This window comes from Vanessa tameamea, chromosome 23, assembly GCF_037043105.1.
Source record: "Vanessa tameamea isolate UH-Manoa-2023 chromosome 23, ilVanTame1 primary haplotype, whole genome shotgun sequence".
Taxonomy (NCBI): domain Eukaryota; kingdom Metazoa; phylum Arthropoda; class Insecta; order Lepidoptera; family Nymphalidae; genus Vanessa; species Vanessa tameamea.
In genome coordinates, this window is record NC_087331.1 from 3,891,342 (window position 1) to 3,916,304 (window position 24,963).

General features: G+C 31.9%; 1 protein-coding gene across 4 annotated transcripts in view; it reads right to left on the reverse strand.

Annotated features, from left to right (window-relative positions):
• Positions 1-635: 635 nt before the first annotated feature.
• Positions 636-24,963, reverse strand: part of LOC113401933 (uncharacterized) — a 113,696-nt gene continuing 89,368 nt past the window's right edge. For all 4 annotated transcript variants that reach the window (XM_064218605.1, XM_026642012.2, XM_026642011.2 and 1 more), the window contains 4 exons: positions 9,310-9,421; positions 8,394-8,496; positions 2,300-2,486; positions 636-1,994 (listed from right to left, as the gene is read on the reverse strand). In XM_064218605.1, the coding sequence (XP_064074675.1) occupies positions 1,246-1,994; positions 2,300-2,486; positions 8,394-8,496; positions 9,310-9,421 (1,151 nt within the window). In that variant the 3' untranslated portion in view covers positions 636-1,245. The remainder of the gene's footprint in view (positions 1,995-2,299; positions 2,487-8,393; positions 8,497-9,309; positions 9,422-24,963) is intronic.

A 24,963-nucleotide genomic window follows, 5' to 3' on the forward strand; every position in this document is an offset into this window, starting at 1 on the left:
AGGTATATGTTTATGAAATTAAATGACGTTGATTGAATGAAAGGTAAATTGCGGTTTTCCATTTATGACGTATAAAACAAAACTAGATCTCGTTCAAACCAATTTTGGGTGGAAGTTTGCATGGTAATGTATATCATATATATTTTTTTAATTTTATCATTGTCTTACTTTAGAAGTTGGGAGGGCATACATTTTATCACTTTGGAAGTGTCTCTAGTGCAAACTATTCAGTTTAGAAAAAAATGATATTAGAAACCTCATTATCATTGTTGAAGACCTATCCATAGATCCAACAAGTAAAGGTTCGATGAAAAAATTTTTCTTGTGTTTTTGTTCTAAGTATGGGGAACCCCAAAATTTATTGTAAATATTTTCTTTTTTTTGTTTGAAAATCTTAATGCAGTTAACAAAATACATCTACTTACCAAGTTTCAAGAGTATAGTTCTATATAGTTTCGGAAAAAAGTGGATGTGACGTACGGACGGACAGACAGACAGACAGACGTGACGAATCTATAAGGGTTCCGTTTTTTGCCATTTGGCTACGGAACCCTAATAAAAATGAGTTTAGATTTCGATTTATAATGTTGTATTTTCTCCTGCTCGGAATTCTAAGGTTATTAAATAAATAGACATTTGTATGTTCAAATTTTATATTTTGCATGATACTATTTACTAATTCACTTTTACAATAGGTTTAGTACAAATCTTAGAACTAACTTAACTAAGTAATATCACATATCACCAGCGACGTCAAACATATTTATAGTAATACAAAAAGAACACTTTCGAAAAGTGTTCTAAGTTTTGGCAAGGTTACAATGAATAAACCTACATATTATAATCACATTACTATAAAACTACGTAATAATCTCTACGTCAATAAATAACTTTAAGAAATCAAGTAAAATGTTTAAGCAATGGTAACAATATTATTATTATATTAGTTAAACATTATCGAATTTAATTTGACGATGAATAAAACAAATAGACAAATATAAGTACTGTCCAATAAATAAATTAAAAAAAAACTGAGTGAAATAATAAATACACGTAAAATCTTAAAAATAAATTAATAAAACACATTAAATGATAAGTACAAATTCGTATTTGAATACTTGGTATTAAAAATCTTCAATAATTTAAAAATAAAAAAATCTCGTTATAAAATTATTTATAGCAAACTAAAAGATTTTCAGTACTTACTAATTCATTGAAATTAAATTAAGCGTTACCTACATTACATTACGTTCCAATTACAAAATTAATCAAACAAACAAGCCATAGAACAAAGAAAGCAGGTGATTTTATTACAACTGCTGAAGATGTTGTGTTATTAACATAGACTACGGGCCACCAATGACTAATTGATATAAACTGGCCTTCAGTGGGATTCGGTTTAGGTGTCGTTTCACGTTCTATCATATTATCTGGCATGTAATTACCACAGGTGGGAAAATCGCTTGGAACTGGAGGCATATCCCTATCTTCACCGACCTTAAACACCAAAGCCATACCAATTTCTACGTGAAATTCTATATGACAATGGAACAACCAGTAACCTGGATTATCAGCTTTGAATCTTATAACTGTGTAACCGCCATCGGGTACGGTAACTGTATCTTTGAGTGGAGCATTTTTCAGATTTCTTTTAAGTAGACCTGCTTCATCGAATGCTTTGACTTGATCTATTGTTGTATCGTTAGCTAATCGTCTCATACCAACTACTCTGAAATTATGACCATGTAGATGGAACGGATGGTTTGCGTCAAATGTTACGCCTTCATCGACTATAATAACTTCAACTACAGAATTCTTTCTTACAGATAATACATGAGAACATTCGCAGTAGCCATCTTTGCAGGATTCGTCTATACTGGATGCGTTACAAAAGTTATCTGCCGAGGGACGAGCTATGAGAAGAGGACTTGAAGGCATTTTCATACTGATGTGGTTTAATTGTGGCGTGTAAAGACGGTTGTCTGCATGCGGAACTGTAACAAAGTTAAAACATTTAAAATACAATTTTTAGATTTTTGACGTTAAAATTCGTCATAATTAGGGTTGTTTCTCAAATGTCTCATACTAATTGACCTCAAAAAAAAACAACATTTCATATTTTATGTGAGTTACAATCATCTCAGACTATATCGAAGCCTTTTAAGGCAATAAAATATTTTTAAAAACAGAAAACTGATAGGAGACATCTTGACAAATGTTTAAATCTTTGTTACTTTTGGTCAGGGTATACACTTATAATACACTGGTAATAAATGATAATTATGAGAAACCTACTAACCTTGGTAATACCCGTAATAGGGAGACCGATGGAAATGTGAATTGTTCTTTGCGTAGAAATCGTAAGCCACGTAAAACTGATAGTCGGCTATTTCTTTCAAACTGTCGTCGTATCCCTGGAGAGACTTCATTTCAGCGACGCTTATTGTCTCGTCTTCTTCTTCGCCTTTATTCAATGCGTTTAATTGCTGAAAATTAATATAAACATAATCAGCCTGTAAATTTCCCACTGCTGGGCTAAGGCCTCCTCTCCCGTTGAGGAGAAGGTATGGAGCATATTCCACCACGCTGCTCCAATGCGGGTTGGTGGAATACACATGTGGCAGAATTTCGTTGAAATTAGACACATGCAGGTATCCTCACGATGTTTTCCTTCACCGCCGAGCAAGAGATGAATTATAAACAAATTAAGCACATGTAAATTCAGTGGTGCCTGCCTGGGTTTGAACCCGAAATCATCGGTTAAGATGCACGCGTTCTAACCACTGGGCCATCTCGGATCAATTGGCAAAATTAATATATATTTTAAAATAAGTTAGATTGTTTGATTTTACCTATTTTACTTAAGTAGGCACTTACAAACTTTTATTTTATTTTGGATATACAATGCTGTACGTATATTATGATGTACCTTAAGTATTCCTACTTTATTCGGAGGTCGGACTTTGTACCACCCACTCACCATGTATTCCGCCAAGTAGCAATACTTAGCTTTGTGTTCCAGTTTGAAAGATCACTGTCTCACTGCCAGTATAACTACAGGCACAAGGGATTTAATAACTAGGTTCCAAAGATTTGTGATGCATTGGAGATGTAAGGACTGACAAAAAATTCTGACGTAGCCAATGAATCAATAGATATTTCATAAAAAAAGACCGATATTTTTTTATGTAACACTTGTAGCGTTACTCTAAAATAGAAGACATAACTATGAAAATATACTAATCTAGAAATATCAACATTAGCTACTTCTCTAACTTTTCTAACCACGTATGCAGCGAATCAAAGCTTCCTGTTTCGGACGATAAAATTTCTTTGGAATTTTCTATTATTTAGTATACATTATTAAATAAGTTTTCCTATAAAGACAGATAGTAATCTGATGTTATAGCTGTCTCATTCTAAAGATAAAGGCATGTCTCACGGGATCTATTTTGTCTGTCGTGTCTCCAGTTCCTGTTATAAAGGGAAATCATTTTCAGATCGAACACATCAATACAAAGCATTGTTATTTTTTGATAGAAGCCGAAGGTGCTGCGTGTACTTTAACCGTACCTTGCATCAACAATGCGCTATTAACCTTCGTATCTAAGATGTTATTTGCCTGTAGTTAGACTAGCGCAGAGACTGAAGAAATTCAGAACACAAAAATACTAAGTAGGTATTTAGTCCTATCAGTGATCATATTATATATCCTGTATTATAAAAAAAAATGTCGTTAATTTACATCGTTTGACCAGATACATCATTACTAATAATGTCTATACTTATATTATAAGTACGCAAGGGACTCTGTCTGTTACCTCTTGACACTTAAACCGCTGAACCAATTTAGATGAAATTTGGTATAGAGATAGTTTGCCACTTTTTTTAATTCACCCCTCGAAACGGTAAAATGGGGGTTTTTGTACTATACGTAAAGTTTAACGAATAAGCTAGTAATATATAATATAACATGTATATAAAATCAATATAAGGTTTATATAAGACTTGGTCTACGAGAACTAACATTCCAATTTTATGATACGCTATTTATACGAAATCAAAGTTGAACATTTGTAAATATTTATGACAATTTAAGTCAATTTCAATTTACGACATATTTATGTCACCGATAAAATGGCGGTTCTGAATAACGTAGCAATAAATAAGTTTTATATTTTAAAGTTTTATTAGATTCTTGTCTATGTAATAAAAGAAAATCTTTGAGATTCAATTGCTGTCTGTTTTATATTAATCAGAAATATTTAACTTACTTACTTCGTCTTATTTCATTTATATATCTGCAGACACTGGTCTACATAATATTGCACCTTAACAGACTCATGAATTCGTTTAATGACTTGTCAGCTAACGACGATATTAACATCTTTCATAATAATAAAACTAATTTTGTTAAACATTCCAAAGATGTTATTGTTCGATCTCATACCTTTTAAGTAATATATTTAAGTTTCTTTTTTAAATTTTCTAATTTGTTTTTATATTCCTCAGTACAGTAATTTATCTTTGTTGTCTTAATTTTAATTATTATTTAGTTAGTAAAATTTGATTTTGTATTTTATATAGGTTAGTTTGATTTATAGAAAATATATCAAAAATATTTTTGAAGGTCAATGTTGTTTACACCTTTAAAGATATATCAGTTAGAATGTTACTCACATCAGATATTAATTTTAAGTGCTTAGTGATATGTTGATGGTGTAACTTTTTCAATAAATAAATAAATAAAATATCTTAACTCCCAGATTAGTGGCATTGGTGTGATTTAAGGAATGGTCACTATGTCTTACAGCGTCAATGTCTATGGGCGATGCACTTATTATCAGGTGGCACATTTGCCCATCGGACCACCTATTACGTAAAAAAATATATAGATTCGATGAAAAAAATATATTGTAATTCGTTTTTAAAACAGGCATGTATATGTAGAGCTAATATCACAATTGTATTCGTAATTATTTAATATAGAATAATATTAATATTATCAAATAATTACAAACTATAAATCGAATTAACATAAAATTCAATGAGTAGATTAATTGCAATATATTATACATAAATTAAAGATTAAATATTATAAGTTTTAATTAAATTTTACTTCAGTACTTTTATGTGATTGAAAAATGTATTAGCAATTATACACAGCAGGTAATTAAGTCTAAGAAAACCAATACGAATGCAAACTCATCTTTGCTCTAGAGCGAGTCAAATTTATAGTGGTCGTAACTTGTCTAGACCAGGTTATAAAATATAACTTTTTTATTTCACGTAGATATAAAGAGCAACAGATGCAAAACATATAAAATGTTGATATTGTGTACAATAGTAAAAATTACTTTAAAGATATTTTCTAATGAAAATTGTAAAATACTACTAAACAGAAGTAGGTATTAAGCATTTGGTTTTTATTAACTAGTTGGCTGTTTGTTGGTTTGTTGTCAGGTGTTAGTTTTTAGAAAACCTTCCTTATGAGCCAAGCTTGCTTCGGTTCAGTGGTTTGTCCGTGAATGAGCAACACACAGACAAACGGAGTTACTTTCAAATTTATAATATTAGTAAAGATGATGTATATCAGATTTTTTCCGATAAGTGTTTTGAAACATACTGAAATATATCCGAAAGTACAACTCGTTTTTGAGAAGTGTAAACAGTAAACTTTATTTACAGAAAATATTTAAAGTGCACATTTATTTATTTTTAGGTATTCCTGCCATCTTTTCACGCAGTAGATTTTTTTTAATGTATAATCAAGGCCTTAATGTTAATCACTGTTGTTAAAAAAAAAATTAATTAAATGGAATTAATGTAATTCATACATTGTTTCAAATTATATAGCTTTCTATAGAAGTGAGCGAACTTTGTAAAATCGTACATACCTATACAAATAATTTAAAAATTTCACTGCATTATTTTTTACGAATAACTAATACTTTAGACAATATAAGCATCTTTCTTTTCTTTTCTCATCCTACGAACATTCATTATTTCTGTGTTTTTCACAGAGATGTTCTTCCATGGTTTGATTTTTATATTTTTGCTCCGAATATAAAATTCACAAAACTAAATCAGCTCTTATTACGAACTCGCGTACATCGGCGACTGTTACAATTATTTTAGTATAGTGATGGTGATGGTATCGGCCTATCTCAAAGGTGACCAGCCAACTACGCAGGTCATATAGTAGTGCATAGGTGTGTGCATAAGCTATTTCCTCACTCTTATCCGATGAGAAGGCAAATCCGACATCATCTACAAAATTCGACGTAGGACCAATGGTTTTACATACTTTCCGAGGCACGGAATTATACACACTTCAAACTTCCCAGAGTCCAGTCTGTTATTGAGAATTTTTCTTTAGTATAGTATGTATAATGTTGTGGGGAAGGTCTTGAGCATGGACGTGGATGGATATAGAGGTAGGGAACGACCAAAGAAACGACGGATGGATTGTGTGAAAGACGAGTAATAATGTTACTTGTGAAATTATGTCAGATAGAGAAGTATATAAGAATGCTGCGCCGACCCTAAATAAAATTGGGATAAGGGCAGGAGGATGATGATGAGTATAGTACATATAATACATAATGACATTACTCCTAGATAATACGGATAATCAGAGTAGAAATCCTTCCCAGATTAATTTATAAAACTCTCCTACATCACGCCCTAATACAATGTTAATAGCGAAACAAAACCACTGAACGTTGGCAAAAATAGCCTTTTTTGTTTGGCAAATTTGTGATAACGCTGTTTTCATTTCCTTTCATAGTCCTCGTGAATGGATTTTCAAGCTACATTGCAATTATCTCTTCAACCAAATAATGGCATTAGGCATTTTACATTCAGAGGAAACAGCGAATAATGATCACGCTGTATTTGTATATAATTTTAAAGTTACTTTTCGTTACTAATGTTGAACAATAATTAATAATTTTATAAATCTAATAATATATTGTAGTTAGAGTTTTTTTTTCATTTGATTTAGTTTAAAAAATATGTGTGTCTTTTTTTAATTTACCCTATAATCCTACATGAATTTTTTTTATGCGAAACTATTTATGACAGATTATAGAACAAATATTAGCTGATATTTGTTACAATACAGATATTATTATTATTTTGGTATTTAAAATAATGATCGTTTAATATTTAAAATAACATTAAAAAGTGTAAAGAAAACCGCTCGTATATTTCCGCTGCCGGTATTTCTGTATTCTATCCTTAAACACATAGTCTGGCGGTACGCCAATCTCTACCATCGGATTAGTTTCAAGAAATTATAACAGTATGCTGTTTGAAACTAACATTCTAATTATATATTTGAATACAGATTCTAACTACATAAAATTCATTAATTGAAAATTAATACATTAATTACTTTTATCAATAATAGCAAGGGTTCATTGTTCTTAATAACAATATAATATAAAGAATACATTGGGAGGCTTGAATTGATCGAGACGTTTGCATAGAAAATCGTAGAACAATGAAATGTATTGACGTAATTGTGTTAGTGCAACCACGGAACATACGTGTGTTCGTTTTAAAAACTATATCTGCACACCAAATTGCACATTGAAAAGATCTTATGAAAAATCATATTTCAATAATGTTTTAATTGGTATTGAAGTTAATAATAAGATGTTTGTTTTAGCTTTACTTACCTTACTTACTCTTATGCTATGAACTCACTTCACAAGCAGTAGTAGTAGTTTTAGTAACGTAATGAAAGCAATAAAATATTTTGTTGTCCTCTCTTTAAATAACACAAGATGTATTGATTATATGCAGTAAGTTTTGTAATAAAATTGTAATTGTTCTAAGTTTATTTACATATTTCAAAAACTGTATCAATTTAAATTATTGTGATTGGTACAAGAGGCGAATGAAAAGCCTTAACACATTTTCTACCAGTTAACATTTAGGTAAATCAGACACACAACAGCATCAATACAATCCGCGTCAGTGAATTCGCGTTGTGTAATGCAGTATTTTATATTCTAGAATCTTCTCATAGTTATATAAAATAGCGAAGGAAAAATAATAAACATAAACGCAGATTAAAAAAATATGCGAGAGCATATTTTCTTGGTGCTGGGGCTTTTTGCAAGACCGGCTAGATATGTATGTTTATCGATAGAATATCGGATGATCAGCAGATATTCTACCGATAAACAGCAATGCTCAGTACTGTTATGTTCCAGTTTGAAGGGTGAGTGAGCCAAGGTAACTACAGGCACAAGGGACATAACATCTTAGTTCCCGATGTTGGTGGCGCATTGGCGATGTAAGGAATAATATAAAACAGAGTAAAAAACCTTTAAAATTTTGAAGTCCATGAATAAGGTTGTTAATGTATTTTCTCTACTTACAAGTCCTTCATTGTGTAACTCTTCCCACGTAGGGTCACCAGTCGGTTCAGACTCCATGGCGCCTTCGTAATGCAAAACAGCAACTTGTTTCGCTTTTGTGAATCTAAAGGATAAAAAAATAATATAGATAAATTCATTAAAGTCTTAATATAATATACAAAAATATAAAGAACATAAATTATGGAAGGAATATATAAAAAACAAAAACCTGAGAATAAAATGGAACTAAAATATAAAATGAAAACTTAAAAAATTTCTTATGAAACATTGGAAAATTTTGTCGCAGAAGATATTCAAGAGAGATCTTGCTAAAGTATTTCTGATATTATTTTGGGACCTGTTGCAAAACAGTACGAACAGTAATTTAATCAGTTAAAAGGAGGAGCAAACCATTTTACTGAGCCTACTATTGTGATTGTCACACAATAAGACTTTTTACATTAATATCGTTTTTAAGAGAAATATCGAATAAAAACCAATCAAAATGTAATTTGGTCTGACCGTGAGCAATAAACTTAATTTTTCATTATGATTACACTAAAAAGATTATTAACTAAGCTATAACGTCAAAAACTATTTTTAAGTTGCCAAAGTATCCACTCTTTCGTGTAATAAAATTCAGTAAAAAAACGCCCGACACAAGTGATAGCTTAAACGAATCTAAGTTGAACATGCGTAAGAGACAGGGACGCCAGGCAGATTGGCGCCGTAACGCGTTACGTAACGAAGCGGTTTACCCTCCAATAAGAAGTAATTACTTCAAAAACGCGTCGAAACTTAATTACAGAAAAACATAAAACTTTGTCACCATCCTTAACGGATGTCTTGGAACAAAAGCTCTAAACGACACAATGACAAAAAAAGTATTCTAACCAGCGCCATCTCGACTAGAATATTGCTAAGCAAATAAAAGTACCTTTCATCGCAGTCCATGAGTCCTCTAAAGCGAATCCAATAGTTGTCTATTTCATTATTTGCTTCCAATATAAAGTCGTAGCGCTCACCGGCGTACGTCACAAGGGATGTGGCTGAAACAAAGAGGTATAATTATCATAGAAGCCATTCACATAAGGCAACTGTAAAGACTTTACATTGACAAACAGTTTAATTAACGTTTTCTCTGTAAAGAAAATATTTATCTATGTTCATTTTATTTTCTATTTTATTAATTGTCGTAGTATTTATATTTGTTTCGTTTTAAGAAAATTAATTTTATGTATATAAGTTAGTTTGGTATATTTTAAGTATAATATTGTTTGCACTTTCAAAGACGTCTCGGATAAAATCAATTCGTATGTTACCTATACGTACCTACCTTTTGTTAATTTTAAATGTTCAGTGATAAGATGATGGTGCAACTGTTTCAATAAATGAATTATTCATCATAAAACTAATCAGAAAACGTATGTTCATAACGTGATGTTCATAATCTCATATTTTTTTAGAATTATATGTTATACCAATACAGCCATGTTATGATTTATTTATTTTTTATGATAAAGATAGGCGGACGCGCTAATGGGAAGTGGTCACCCCCGCATGGACAATGACATTGTTAGAAATATTAACCATTCCTCACGTCGTCAATGCGCCACCAACCTTGGGAAATAATATGTTATGTCCCTTGTGCCTGTAGTTACACCGAATCAATCACTCTTTAAACCAGAACACTGGTTGGCTGACTGGAATTACACTGGCTCTTATGGCAATACTGAGTACTGCTGTTTGGCGGTAGAATATTTGATAAGTGGATGGTACCTACCCAGACTTGCAAAAATTACTACCGCCAAGTATGATTTAAATCAAAACTTATATACTCGTGCCTTATGGCCCTTATTAACTTATTGTCAATATTAAATTTCAAATACAATAAATTTAATTTTAATTATTCATAGGAGATTTTTGTGGGTTCAGTCTAATTTTAAATTTTGAAGTTACGAGGTTTCCGCCAAACGGCTTTGTTGATAACGGTTGGACTGAACTCCGGGTAAAGTAAATTGAAATTTATTAAATTGTGGTGGTGACTACTTAATTCATAGTTCTATACATAATTCACTTGACAATTTATACAATATAATTTTCAAACAATTTATTTAATGCTTGTGTTACGATAGAACCTAAAAAAAACTGTATATCTGCGCCCATAGTTTTTCAAATCTCTAGTGTTTTTCAATTGTATTTTATAAAACGTAATGTTAACGGAATAAAATAATTGTAGCCGGTTTAGCTTTAGAATCGTTTTTCGTAGAATAGATCATATTTCATATGTTTTTTATCAAACATTATGGAACCATCTACCGTATGCATATGTACATAGTTAGGCTTTGACATAGACATCTTCGACCCAGATTCAATATATATCTTAGTTTCGGTTCATGTTGTTTATAACTAGTAATTAGATACTCTGTATACATGTATATCCTTTTAGATAAAAATCACAATTCAATTATTGTAAAGAAATAGGACTCCTTCTCGATCTTTGAATTTTCAAAGGGAAACCTCATTCCGATATCGAAAGGCCAAATGAAAGAGTTTTTGTGATTGCTGATTCGTTTCTGTGGATTTCATTTGTAAAGCCTGTCAACGTTTGGATAAGTATAGCAATATAGCGCTATATATCTCATTATATACGTAATACGTTATAATAGATCAAAAATCCAATTTGAGAGAAAAATTGTGGTTGAAATGCAATGTTCTACAAAAATTTCGGAGCGAGCTACATTTTTTAGGAAAAACGAGCGTCTAGTGTGTTGTTAGAATTTTATAAAGTGGTTCAGATAAGATATTTCAGTTCGTGTTGTAGTTCGTTGAAATTCGGCTCGGTTCGTTGTGTTTAAACTGACAAGAAATTTATGAAATGCAGAACACAGAACTACAAAATATTTCTATTTCTAAGAACAATAGCCAATGAGTTGATGACTTCCACGCATTAATATGTATAACCAAGTGTAATTTTATTTAATTTGTTTATAATGTAGTTTGAGTAGTTGCGGGTTGGAAAGGTACCATCCAGTTATTCTACCGCCAACAATCAATACTCAGTACTGTTGTTTTGTGGTTTCCAAAGTAAGTGATCCGGTGTATCTGCAGCGACATAGTTTATAACACCTTATTTGCCAAACTTATCGGCTCATTGGCAATATTAGGTTAGTATTTCATACAGTATAATTTGGCGGTCATAACCGCTAAGCATTAGATGACAAATCTGTACCTACCTACTAATTATAATAAAAAGGCTTATTGTACAAGATACGTAAAGAAAAAATATGTGCCATAGCAGTTATAAAATGAAGGTGATTATTAAATAAAAAAATTAGGTGATACTCATACGTTTTGCTTATATTAATGTAATAGACGATTTAATTGTTCTTTTGTTTATAATCCCGGCTCTAAAAAATGGGCAACAATACGCCACGCGCCATTGAACCACGCTTTTGTTAATTATTAAAATGTAATATGTGACATTGTTTATGATATTTAATTATTTATTTACTAATTGCTTTAATTTTCATCACGAAGATAAACTTAAAAAAATTGTTCACTTGTTTACTTGGTGGTAGGGTTTTGTGCAAGCCCGTCTGGGTAGGTACCACCCTCTCATCATACCGCCGAGCAGCAATACTTAGTATTGTTGCCATCCGATTTGAAGGGTGAGTGAGCTAGTGTAACTACAGGCACGAAGGACATAACATCTTAGCTCCCAAGGTTGATGGCACATTTGAGATGTAGGTAGGTACGAATTCATACAGAAGAACTTATATGCTAAAGAGAGTTAAGAAAAAATATTACATAAGAGGATATTAAATTAAATTCTATGCGGTTTGATGAATATTGGTCTGTACGTATTTGTATGTCATACTGCACCTGCTCGGTTTTTATTTCATAGTCTCCCTTTTTATTTGGTTTTCTGATGAATTATTTAATTAGCCATAAGTCTTACTATAAGTACCACACATTCATTCGTTCTAAGCATTTTTCTGTACTATTTTATTGTAGTATACAAGTTTAAATAAATATAAAATATTGATACAGTTATACATATACAATTATTAAATTAATTCAATTATTTACATATTTAGTCCATTGAAATGTTACAATTTTAGGGCCAAACTGAACATTTCCTAGATAACGCGATTTTATTTGTGGGACATGTAGGGAGGGTCAATACAACCTTAACCCCAAGTTTGTGGGGTTGGCGCCCTTGTCCCCCGCCCGCCATCTTGAAAAAAGAGGTGGAAACATATTTTTAACTATATCTCCGAAACTATTCATTTTACGGAAAATTTGTGAAAACATAATTTGTAGCAAATTATTGTGGCTACAATTATGTTTATATGATTTTTTACCATAAACTTAAAATTTAAAAAGTTATAAGCAAAAAAGTGAGAAAATTTCCTCAAAAAATTTCTATTTTGCTTTTTCTTTTTAATTTAGGACAAAATTAGATCAAAACTAATTTATAGAGCATGTCTTTTTGAAAATTTTGCTCTATAAATCTTTTCATTTTGGTCAATTTTAAACGCTGTTACAGCGCTCCAAAGTCGACCAGGTTCATCAAAGCTCGTGATAACTCAGCCAAAACATCTTGTTTGTAATTGAATATATTTTTAAAATATGTGAACGTAAATTGTAAATTTATACCAATCTTAAACAATGCCGCATAAAATAATCTTAATTAAAGTATAACAAATTATTAAACAATTAATTACAACAATTATTTTATTAATAATGATGTAAATTAAATAGTTTCGGTTCTAATAATTATATGTACACGTAACACCGTGTTGAAGGCGAAGGTTACTCGCTAACAATAGTTTGAAGTATTAAATAGTAACGCTTGTGATGGAAATTCGTCCTAAGTGAGGCCTTATTCGCTTACTCGACATTTGACTGGCGGAAAAGTGATTGTCTTTTCGATAATACCTGCAAAGCTATGTTCGATTATGTATACATTTTCCTTTCATTAAGTAGATATATACTAGACTTAACCCGCAACGTTTGTTATCCATTTAGGACAGATCTGTCAATGTTATGTTTTACATTTAATTCAACTTTGAAATAAACATCAATAAAATAACTCGATTGAATAATCATTGCGAAAACTTCAAATTAGCTCGACTCATTCGAATTATAACGGTTGACAGATGAAAATTATTTACAATGAAAACTTAAATGTGTATTCACAAATAACGATTGAAAATATCTAGTGTGCAGATCATGACAGCGTGGAAATCCGAGACAATAAGTCGTGATGTTATTATGTTTATGGAAATGTATATAATTCACTGTTACTGTTTGGATTTTTAAAATAAAGAAATAAATTTACTTTATTACTTTTGATTTACGTACATCTTCACGCCTGTTTGTAAGTAGCCGTGAAACATTAAATCTTTGTTACGAGTACGTTTTGTGTCTGACTGATAGAGAAGTTAAATATATTTTACCATTTAGTTTTGTCGTTCAATGAAGTATATATGAAATAAATATTATAATGGAATCTGTATCGTGGCAAGAAATCTCGCCGTCCGCAATCGAGGCTAATGTTCAAGCATTTCACAGTACGCTCACGTCTTTCCTTCCTTATAGCCGTGTCCATCCTGAAACTACTAACGATCATAATTTGAAAGTTTCATATCCAACTGGTTAGAATTTATTTCGTGAATATAGTAAAAAAATTTTTTTTTTTTTCAATATTATGCCATTCAATTAAAAATATCTTATTGAACGAAGGCTTTAATCTTTAGGCCTTAGTCAATCAACTTCGCGATACGAAGCGTATATGAATTGAATAATAATATTAATAAACTTTATTGCTACATATATTACAAGAGCTTAATATCAATAAAAATAATATACACAAAGTGATAATGTAACAATTAAAATACATATTTAACATTACTATAGAATGCTTAGAAAGGTTAGCCTTGCGGAACGTACACAGCACAGACTTTCATACAATACTACTGGGTTAGCGCCGAGTTACACATTGAATGACTTGACTTGAGATCAACAAATAATTTAAATTAATATCCTTTCTTCTGTCTCCCTAAAAAAGTTTCACGTTAAACAATGACAGCTTTAAATATTTTCGTAAGCTAGTCGTTATATGAGATAATAATACCGAAACATTAAGATTATGAAACAAATTAGAGCACAACAAATCGACTACCATTATTCCCAAAACGTGAACACCAAGCAAATGTTTGCACAAATAATATCTCCGTCGGTACGACATAATTATGCGATCATGTTTGTTAATAATCAAAATTCGAAGAGGAAAATCAGAGGCGATAAACGAAAATCAACATACACACTAACTATTAAGTTGTTTTTGTCGAGTAAACTTAACTTCAATGGCCAGACCATTAAAACCTTTTTTTAAATAAGGAATGTCACAAAACTTGCATTTAAGACACATTAACACTATTGCGGTAGCGATAGAAAAAGTTTAATTCCAAAGAGGTTTTAAGTATTTTAAAATTGGAACACCTCTAACTATATTAATACTGTAAAAAGACAAATATGTTTGATTACTTCAGCGTATATTTTTTACTTTTTAATTTAATATAGCAAGACAAAGGACATTTGGGATTATAACTTATAGTCATAAAAAAATTTCATGGCTTACTGTTACTTGTTGAGCAAAAGTCTGCAGGATGAAAAATTCCGACGTTAATCTTCATAAGTGCACTTATTACAGTATAAAGTCAGGCAAGAAATCTTATATATACTAAATAAACTATTATTGTTCAAAATATATATTTTTTATTTCTATTTATGTATACGACCTAGATAATGGGCCACCTGTAAAGTCGTCTCCACCGTCCGGACACCTTGGCGCTATAATAAATATTAATCATTCCTTACATCATTAATGTGCCACCAACCCTAGAACTAAGAAGGTAAGTGACTTGTGTGCGTAATTATACTGGTACACTTACCCTCAAATTGGAAAACAACAAGACTTAGTAGTGTTATTTAGAAGTAGAATAAGAGACGAATGAATTGTACCCACTCAGACAGATCAGATCAGAATCAGAAGAAAAAAATAGATTTTAATTGATACTTTTTTTTAAATAAATTTTTGAAGTTGCATTTTTGACTTATTTTGAAAAAATCTAAAAAACGTGATAACTCAAAAATGGTTAACTTTTGCATGATACATATGGGGGTTAAAATTATCGCAAATAGTCACCCCTATCACCTCCTAACGGGAATACGTCGAATTACCAATAACCCTGTATAAATAAACATTCGTAATGATTAATATTTAATTTATCTTATTTTAATTCTTATTAATTGTCAATAAAAAAATATATAACGCTTAGTATTTATTTAAAAAAAGAACGGTATACCAGCCCGGAAGGACTGGAAATTATTACATGAAATCTAATAAAACTGTCGAGTTCACAAATGGAAACTTTTAAAACTTCCAACTCAAGGCGAGCTTTATCGAATAATTTTCCAATCATTACGAATAAATGGCAGAGGTAACTCAATTATAACGCGGCTTTATTAATGATGTAAGACCACAGCGACACGATCTGCTTACAACTTTTGATCGGGTTCAGATTAATGATTTCCAAACAATAACGCTTCTTAAGAAAATGATGTTTTTTTTTTTTTAATTTCGACATTAATTTTCTTTTGGGATGGATTGATTTGAAAACTGTAAGCTAAGTGGATTTAAGCCCTTATGTGTTATTCATTGATGTTTCGGTGTTGCAAGGAATATATTCTTTTCGTCTTTAATGCATCACAAATCTTAGAATTTATGACATTATCACACTCATCCTTCCGACAGGAAACATTTAGTTTTGATGTTAAGAGATTTTATTTTTAAGTGGGTGCCCCCGGACCTAGGACGTCACGTAATCGAGTAAGACTTGTGAAAAACCTTTAGATCTTACAATCTGTTTTGCATAAAGTCAGTCTTTGATGTATGCTCTTTTACAACTGGATGTTAGCAAGCACAAACAAAATGATTCTGATAAAATATTCAACAAAGAACGGTTTCGTATTACATGTTATATAATTAAAATGTATTTAACAAGAGTATTATGATAAGGTTACTTTATGCGAGATGTAACGTATCGTGGCAATAAAGTCGCCATTTTTTGTTTTAAATACAAAACTAAAGATGGCGATTAGGTAAGCGTGAGCACGTGAGCTACCTGTTAGAAATATTAACTATTCCGTACATAGTCAATGCACGATCAACCGTGGGAGCTAAGATGCTCCCTGTGCCTGTAGTAACACTGGCCCAATCTCTTCAAACCGGAACACAACAATACTAATAATACTAAGCATTGCTGTTTGGCTGTAGAATATGTGATGACTGGGTGGTATCTACTTAGACACGCTCGCACAAGGCCCTATCACCACCTAATCTCTCGTTAAAGTAGATATACATACATTAACAGCCCGTAAATTTTCCACTGCTGCGCTAAGACCTCGTCTCCCTTTGAGGAGACGGTTTGGAACACATTCCATCAAGCTGCTCCAATGCGGGTTGGTGGATACTCATATGGCAGAATTTAGTTGAAATTAGACACATGCAGGTTTCCTTACGACGTTTTCCTTCACCGCCGAGGACGAGATGAATTATAAACACAAATTAAGCACATGAAAATTCAATATTACATATCACAATTTCACTTTCAGTCATTTCATGATCGTGTTCTCGGTTTATTTTACTTAGAACCAACTATAAGTATTGGACACCATCACATACATTACTCTGATCCCAATGTAAATAACTAAAGCGCTTTTTTTATGGAAATCAGATGCAACGACGGTACCACAAACACGCAGACCCAAGACAACATAGAAAACTAATGAACTTTTTTCAACATCGACTCGGCCGGGAATCGAACCCGGGACCTCGGAGTGGTGTACCCATGAAAACCGGTGCACATACTACTCGACCACGGAGGTCGTCACCACGACCACAACCACGAGATTTATGAAACGAAAACAATATTATATACAGTTCGTTATCATGATTTAATTTAATATTGAACAAGCGTTAAAGCCGTTGTCTTAAAAATAAATTACAACGCTTTGTTTCCAAAAATAATCTTACCCTTCGAACTTTAATGTATTTGATTGAATATTTATTATTAGAATATGTATGTCGGATATTCGATCAAAAATTTATCAAAGCCTTTATTAAAGTCTTCGGACGACATAGTGTGGGCGTGGGTTTACATACTGAGATAGCGTCAAATACTAAAAATCACAATATATTATGCTGCTAACGACTAGCGAACAAATGTGTTCCTACAGTCATATATAATTCGCCTAGTTCTTAGTACGTTTTTCCTACTGTATTCCTGTTATACTAATTCTTATGTTTTGTTCCGCTTGATTGCGGTAAGGGGATACCGCCTATTGGCGCTGTAAGAAATAATAACCATTCCTTCATCACACCATTGCTCCATCAACCTTGGGAGCTAAGATGTTATGTCCCTTGTGCCTGTAGTTACACAGACTCTCTCTCCCTTCAAACCGGAAAACAAAAATAGCGGTAGAATATCTGATGAGTAGGTGATACCTACACAGAGGAGCTTGCACGAAGCCTGCCAAGTCAATATGTATTTCTTGTATATATTAGAAACAAGCTAAGTTGTTTATTATAATAGGTTTAGTTTAAATAAATTAACTAAATAATTAATAATCACTAAACACTAAGTAGTTCCTTACCAGATAGTTAGGCGAACGTTCATTAAACAAGTGAACTGATGGTGATTCGATTCTTCACTTATCCCCCTTTTTTGAGGTATGGTGACAGCAGTTCCTAGCGCCATGCCCTACTTAATGATCGCCGTCCGTTACAACGGATGGGTTGTTAGGGTTGGTTGAATAAGCGCAACGGATAAGACCCCGTGTCTAAGTAAACTGAGACCCACCCAGACTCTGCAAAACGCCACGTGGTTGCGCATACGCTTCCGGTTATAAAATATAAAGGACGCCTTACAATGTCCGTATTAATAACAAATTGATATATAAAAAAAAATAGTACATAAAACAAATTTAACTTTACATGTTCTTTCAAGTGTATTAGTGTTAACCCATGGCCGAATACCATCCAGACCGGCCGAGGAATCCGAAATCCCAAGACAAATAACGCTCTTCGAAGTCACTTTCCGAAACAATGAAGATGTCATTTGGAATCTACGACTTCTTAGCAGACAGACATTTATATTGCATATGAATATGAAATATCGTTAAAAAGATAAGCCATCTATTGATGTAAAAGATAGCAGATGGATCCTGACGCTTTGGGCTATTGTCGTCCCCAATCCTAGCACAAATAACAAATACTGATATTCCTATTTACCCCTCCAATTTCTTCCCCTCACTCCTTCAAATGCGACATCTATATATCTTTTTTTAAATATAGGTCTTTGGTGAGCTTATTAGTCCAGTCAAATTAGGTAACAATTCGGAACAACCACGGAATGAAAGAGAATATTGTTCTATAGAATGATGAGACAACAAAATCAAAATAAACCTCATTCGAGTAGGCTTTTACAAGCACTTTTGAATCAAAATTTTACATAATTGTTTCAAACGTAAAGCTACCACCGGTTCGGGATGGAGATTCAAGCAGCAAGAAACTTTGAAGTTTCTCTCGGTCAAATCAATTGCAAAGTTAAAGTTCACGACTGAGATACAAAGATACGTCGTGATCTCTTATAAGAAACCAGAACAGATTATGAATGGTATTATGAAATGTAATTCAAATAACCAAGTAACTAGATGGGAGCTCGCTTTAAAACAACATTTCAAAATCAGGAACGCGGCGTTTAGTTAGACAGCTCTAACTCCTACGAATTTACATATTCAAATGCAGGATCAAAGACCGAGTATCCGATGCAGATGTTTGCTGGAAGCTTCCATATAAAAATTACGTAACGATGATTTTTGAATTTAGAATTTAAATTAGGCAGCATTATGGATAGTCAATTTATTTCAATACTAAAATTTAAAATGTTTTCTATTAGTGATTGTATACTCTTTGCTTTCTACGTCATTGTATTTTTAATAAATATTATTTTAACATTTAATCGAAGTCGAAATTTAACCATAATCATTCGTGAAAAATAAAACGTTTGATATTTTACTTCTACTCTCATTTCCATTTTTAATTTTATTGATACCATAAACTTCGTATATATAAAACCTACCAAACCAAATTCTACCAAAGCTACCAAATAAAAAAAAATGTTTACAAACAGGATAGAACGGAGGATTATTATGAATTTGCGAATTTATATATTGGTAATCGTGATCATCCCCTTTTTAGTTAGTCGTTTCTTCAGTCGACCATCAGTTTGAAGCTCGCCTGACGAAATAATAAAAATTAATAAAAGTGTATAACCAACTCTATTATATTCCTAACAAAACAATAATAATAATGGATAATCAAGTGTCAATATTCCAAAGGCTTACGGGCCATCTAGGGATGTAAAAAATAGCAGATGGATCCCGACGCTTTGGGCTATTGTCGCATATAACGAGGTAATGAGAAAGGTACGTAAGTAAGGAAAGGGTACTGAGACTCGAATATCTTACTAACATTATAAATGCGTGAATTTAGATAGATAGATGTTTGTTACTCAATCACGCAACGGATAAACGGATCTGGACGAAATTTGATACAAAGATTATTGGAATAGAAATAGGTTCCTTTTTAATTCGAATAAATGTACCTAACACCTTTACTCTCCTCCTCACCTCAACGCGAGCAAAATCCTGGGCGGGAACTAGTAATATAAAACAAATGCGAGTCTGAATCGCGCACGAAGGGTTCCGTACTGTTATCTGTAAAAACATCAAAAAAATCATGTCCGTTGTATGGTTGCCCCCTTAAATATTTATTTTATTCTGTCTTTTGTGCAAATTTAAAATGCCTAACTATCACGGTTCCAAGATGCAGTCTGGTGACAGACGGACAGACGTACGGACGGACAACGGAGTCTTAGTAATATCGTCCCCGTTACAGGTCCCGTTTTACCCTTAGGGTACGGAACCCTAATAAAACTGGTGATGAATTAATATAGTGTCATGTTTTATTGGTAGAAAACTGCGAATGATTCAAAGCTAGCTTTTTTTCATAACTTATAATTATATTCTAAAATGAAATTAACATTATGTACTCTATATAATTAGGTTTTGTTAATGTTTCATCGTTTATAGCGATTCCGATACTTGTAATCGGTGCCGAGGGAAATTATTAAATTGAATAATTATTTTTCCCGAAGATATTCTGAAATAATACAATTTCACAGGAGCGTGCAAGCCCTCCGAGCTAGGTGCCGCTCATTCATCAAATATTCTACCGTCAAACAGTAATACTTAGTATTCCAGTTTAAAGGATGAGGGGGCCAGTAGAACTATAGGCACAAGGGACGTAACGTTTTAGTTAATTATAAAACTTTCAAAAAAAGACCCGCTGAGTTTCTTTCGCCGGTTCATTTCAGGTCAGGGTATTTTCTTTTCTGAACCGGTGGTAGTGTTTTATTTGACTGTCAATGAGTAAATGGAATGCTTCTATATTTAATAAAGGAATTTGAGTTTGAATTCACAAGATTGGTGGGACCTATTTACATATAATACAACAAAAATATGTCAACCAGATTAACGGTTCAATTATGTCAACCAAATTAACAGTAGCCTTCACAAAATAAAGCTAATATTTACAACCTTCAACAAAGTACGCTTACGAAATCTTGATATCTGCTGTTCCGAGAACACAACCATCTCATAATTTCCATAATTAAAGTCCGCATTGTGAGTACACGCGAAACTCCCAAACCGTAACAAGCACACTGCTGCAATTTGTAATTTTATGAAAATTGTTTCACTAAATTCTCTACCGCGCTAGGCACGCTATCCACAGAAATTTGTAAAGTAATATAATTTTATTTTAATATGAATTTAAACGTAGTACAAAACAACAAAGGAAATTTTATTTATTTTTATTTTACAGAAATATTTTTTTAAGACTAAATGAAATTTGCAATAATAAAGAAAAATATCACACAGACTTGATGTACGTCTTTATGAAAACGATATTTTAACACAGTATGTTGAATATATTATACCCATTAAAAATAACCTATTCGAGGTTGGCTTGTGATACTATAAACCTTTTCTGTTAGATTTTTGATCGATTGATTAAGGATGTAACGCTGTTGACGGTCGAGGCAAATATCAAAGAGCGTCGGTCGGTTGAAATTTGATTAAGAATCGGCTGGCGTTTAATCAAGTATGTTTCATTTAAAATCGGACTATCGATGTTGTTTACTCGGAGTTTATTTATACGTCACCGTGAAATTGTTAGGATCTTTAGTTTATATTAAAATTAGACAACTTGTAAACTGTCGACGAACTGTGAACGGAGCATTGAATTTACACAAAAATATATGTGTTTATCTTTTACGAGTAAATTATAGTAGCCCTTATATTAAATCAAATATATGAAAATCTGCTCGTTATATCTTTACAAATGTGGATTGTCGGTCTTAATACAAATGCATCCGCGTTGCCTACGGTCAGTACTCATCTCTGTTTATTTAAAATGATTACGAAAAAATCTTTCTACATTGATATACATTTCAAATAACAAAATCCCGATCAAATAAATCTCAAACAAACCTTTAAAAATGAGGCTCTCGTTTCTTTATCTTATTTTATAAATAACTATATACAAATTTCCTTATATTATAAATGCAAAACTAACTATGTCTGTCTGTTTGTATTTTAAACCCCCAAGGAAGGACATAGGCTACATTTTATGCCTAATACCTGACCTAAAGCTGCGTGTGATAACCAGTTTTACAAATATATGTGTGTCCTTTAATTATATATAATTATATAATGGTTGTAAAAGATTATTTATAACATAGTAACAAGAGGCATCAATAGAAATCAATTAGTTCTGGTTTATATTTCATTAAATATATGTACTTTGTCATTTAACGAATTAATAATAATATACTGAATGATTACGACCATGACGATAAATATTTTATTTATTTAAATTATTTAAAGGGGTGGTAATACCGATTTAAATTTAATACATTTTTTATAACTCAGAACTACTTACCTGTTAAGGTTATGCATCACAAAATGAGAAATTACTTATAATTAACACTTTACCATGAAATCTCTATGACTGGGTGAAAATAATAAAAAATACTGAAATTGCAAAAAAAACTCAAGAGTCTAGTGCAGGAGATTTTAAAGAGCAAAAATGTGTGTGCAAATGAGTACTAATCTGTCACTCTCATATTTTTTTTATGTTGTAGGTTGGGTTACGAGCAAATGGACCACCTGATGGTAAGTGGCCACCATTGCCTTTAGTCAATGGCGCTGTAAGAAATATTAACCATTCCTTACATTGCCAATGCACCACCAACCTTGGGAACTAATATATTACGTCCCTTGTGCCTGTATTTACACTGACTCACTCACCCTTCAAATCGGAACATAACAATACTGAGTACAGCGGTTTTGCGGTAGAATATCTGATGAGTGTGTGGTACCTACCCAGAAGGGCACAAAGCCCTACCACCAAGGAAGGCTATAATAAGGCTATAAGGCTAGGAATAACTTCTCAAGGGAGACTAGTGCAGGAGATATCAAAGTACCCAAAGCGTAGGTGCGCAAACGAGTATTAATCTCTCATAAGTAGCTGGATCATTAACCCAATAATCAAAGTTACATGCAATCAGAAGCAGAAGATTGTAAAAATAATGAATTAACATAATATTAAATCGCTCCAATTATATATAGGTATTTGCTAAATAATTACCAAATTTTACATTTAAAATCCGTCATGCAAAAATCCTTAACGATATCCTGGAAATTTTAAATTATTCCTTCCGTTATATTCTTAAAAATACAATATAAAACGTTGCGAACTCTTTAAACAGAGAACAACGTACAATTTTTACAGTTGTGAATATATGATAAAAATTTCATACGTTGCAACGCGAACATGACGAAGTGATGTTTACTATACGTGGAAAATAAATCTACTTTGCATTTTATAACGAAACAACAAGGGATTCAATTAATACTGTGCGGTTTTTTTTTCGCATCGCTGTCATATTCGCTGTTTTCCGAAGTAAATTGAAATTATTTAAGACCAAGCCAGAATGGAAGGAAAACATTGCGCCACCGTTTTCCGAGTATTTCAGAAAACTTCTTCCATGTAATTATTTAGGATTCCGTATATGAAATTTTAAATTTCTATGAAAATAAGCCTCATAGTAAATAAAAACGAGATACTTTTTCAAGTTACTTTTATGTAAATGATTAAAGATGATTTTAAATATTGTAAGTATGTATAAGCGTATTTATTCATCAGCTATCCTGGTATTTTTTTTAATCTTGATCTTAAATATCCCAATATCCCGTTTAAGTCTGCTTACCATAAGCATCGAACAAATAGATTACCCCAGCTTGTAAAAGTTATATTTTACCTTAGTCCATGCAACTTAACTCTTGCAACTAAGTTCATACATTTAAACTTGAAATATTGCATTTTTGAACATGATTTGTATCGAAGACATTTGTTTACTAATATCTCCGCCTTGCAGTAAAACCATGTAATAAAACTATTCCTGTGGTCCTCTGCCAAATTTAAAGTAATAATTTTTCGGTAGATAAATTCAGTTACGACAGACGGACGCCAGCTGAGTCGCTAAATAACATTTTCTCTTTTTGGTGCAGAAATTACAACGGGAAAATATAACTAAAATGAAGCATCGTACAAACGGAGCCAGATTTTGTATTCAAGAGGAAATGAAAACAACGAACCGCTCACTTAAGGCTTATCCAGAATTTGTTATAACAATATTAAATTTGGAGTCGCTTTTAAAAATTGCCCATTCTTTAATTTCACAGGAAATCATATTTCGAGAGGTAATATACGTGTATTATTTCGTTTTAAAGTGCCATTATCTTGTTTTCTTTGTGAATTGAATATTCAACTCTGTGGCAAATTTGTGTCTTTTGTGTTATTTTATTTTTCGAACCTTTATGAGGTTTGACAAATGAATTATGATTTAATTTATAGCGTATGGTATTAAATACAAAAAATATTGTTCACAATTCCAGAATAATGTTACTTTTTGGTACATTGTTTGGGATAATTTTCATATAATTTTCAGTTTTACTTCTACTTTTAAAGTTGGAAGTCGGTAGATAGTAGACATTTCGTACATTTCATTAACAATGATCTGATGAAACACCAAAGCTAATTTATTATGTCTTCAAATGGCTTAAATTATGCTAACTCACCTTCAAGCCGAAATACAGAGCAACAAATCTTGTAGAGCATTCATTAATACAGTTTGTTTGATGAAATATTATTCAACAATGACTCTACTTTAAATAAGTTATACCCAAAATCTAAAATTATTTTTAAAACTACTACATAATATGTATATTGTGGTATCAGTATACACTAAGAAAATAATATAATAATTTACTAAAAAAAACTTAAAGTCTTTATCTTAAATTTTCTGTGAATATTTAAATAATGAACACAATC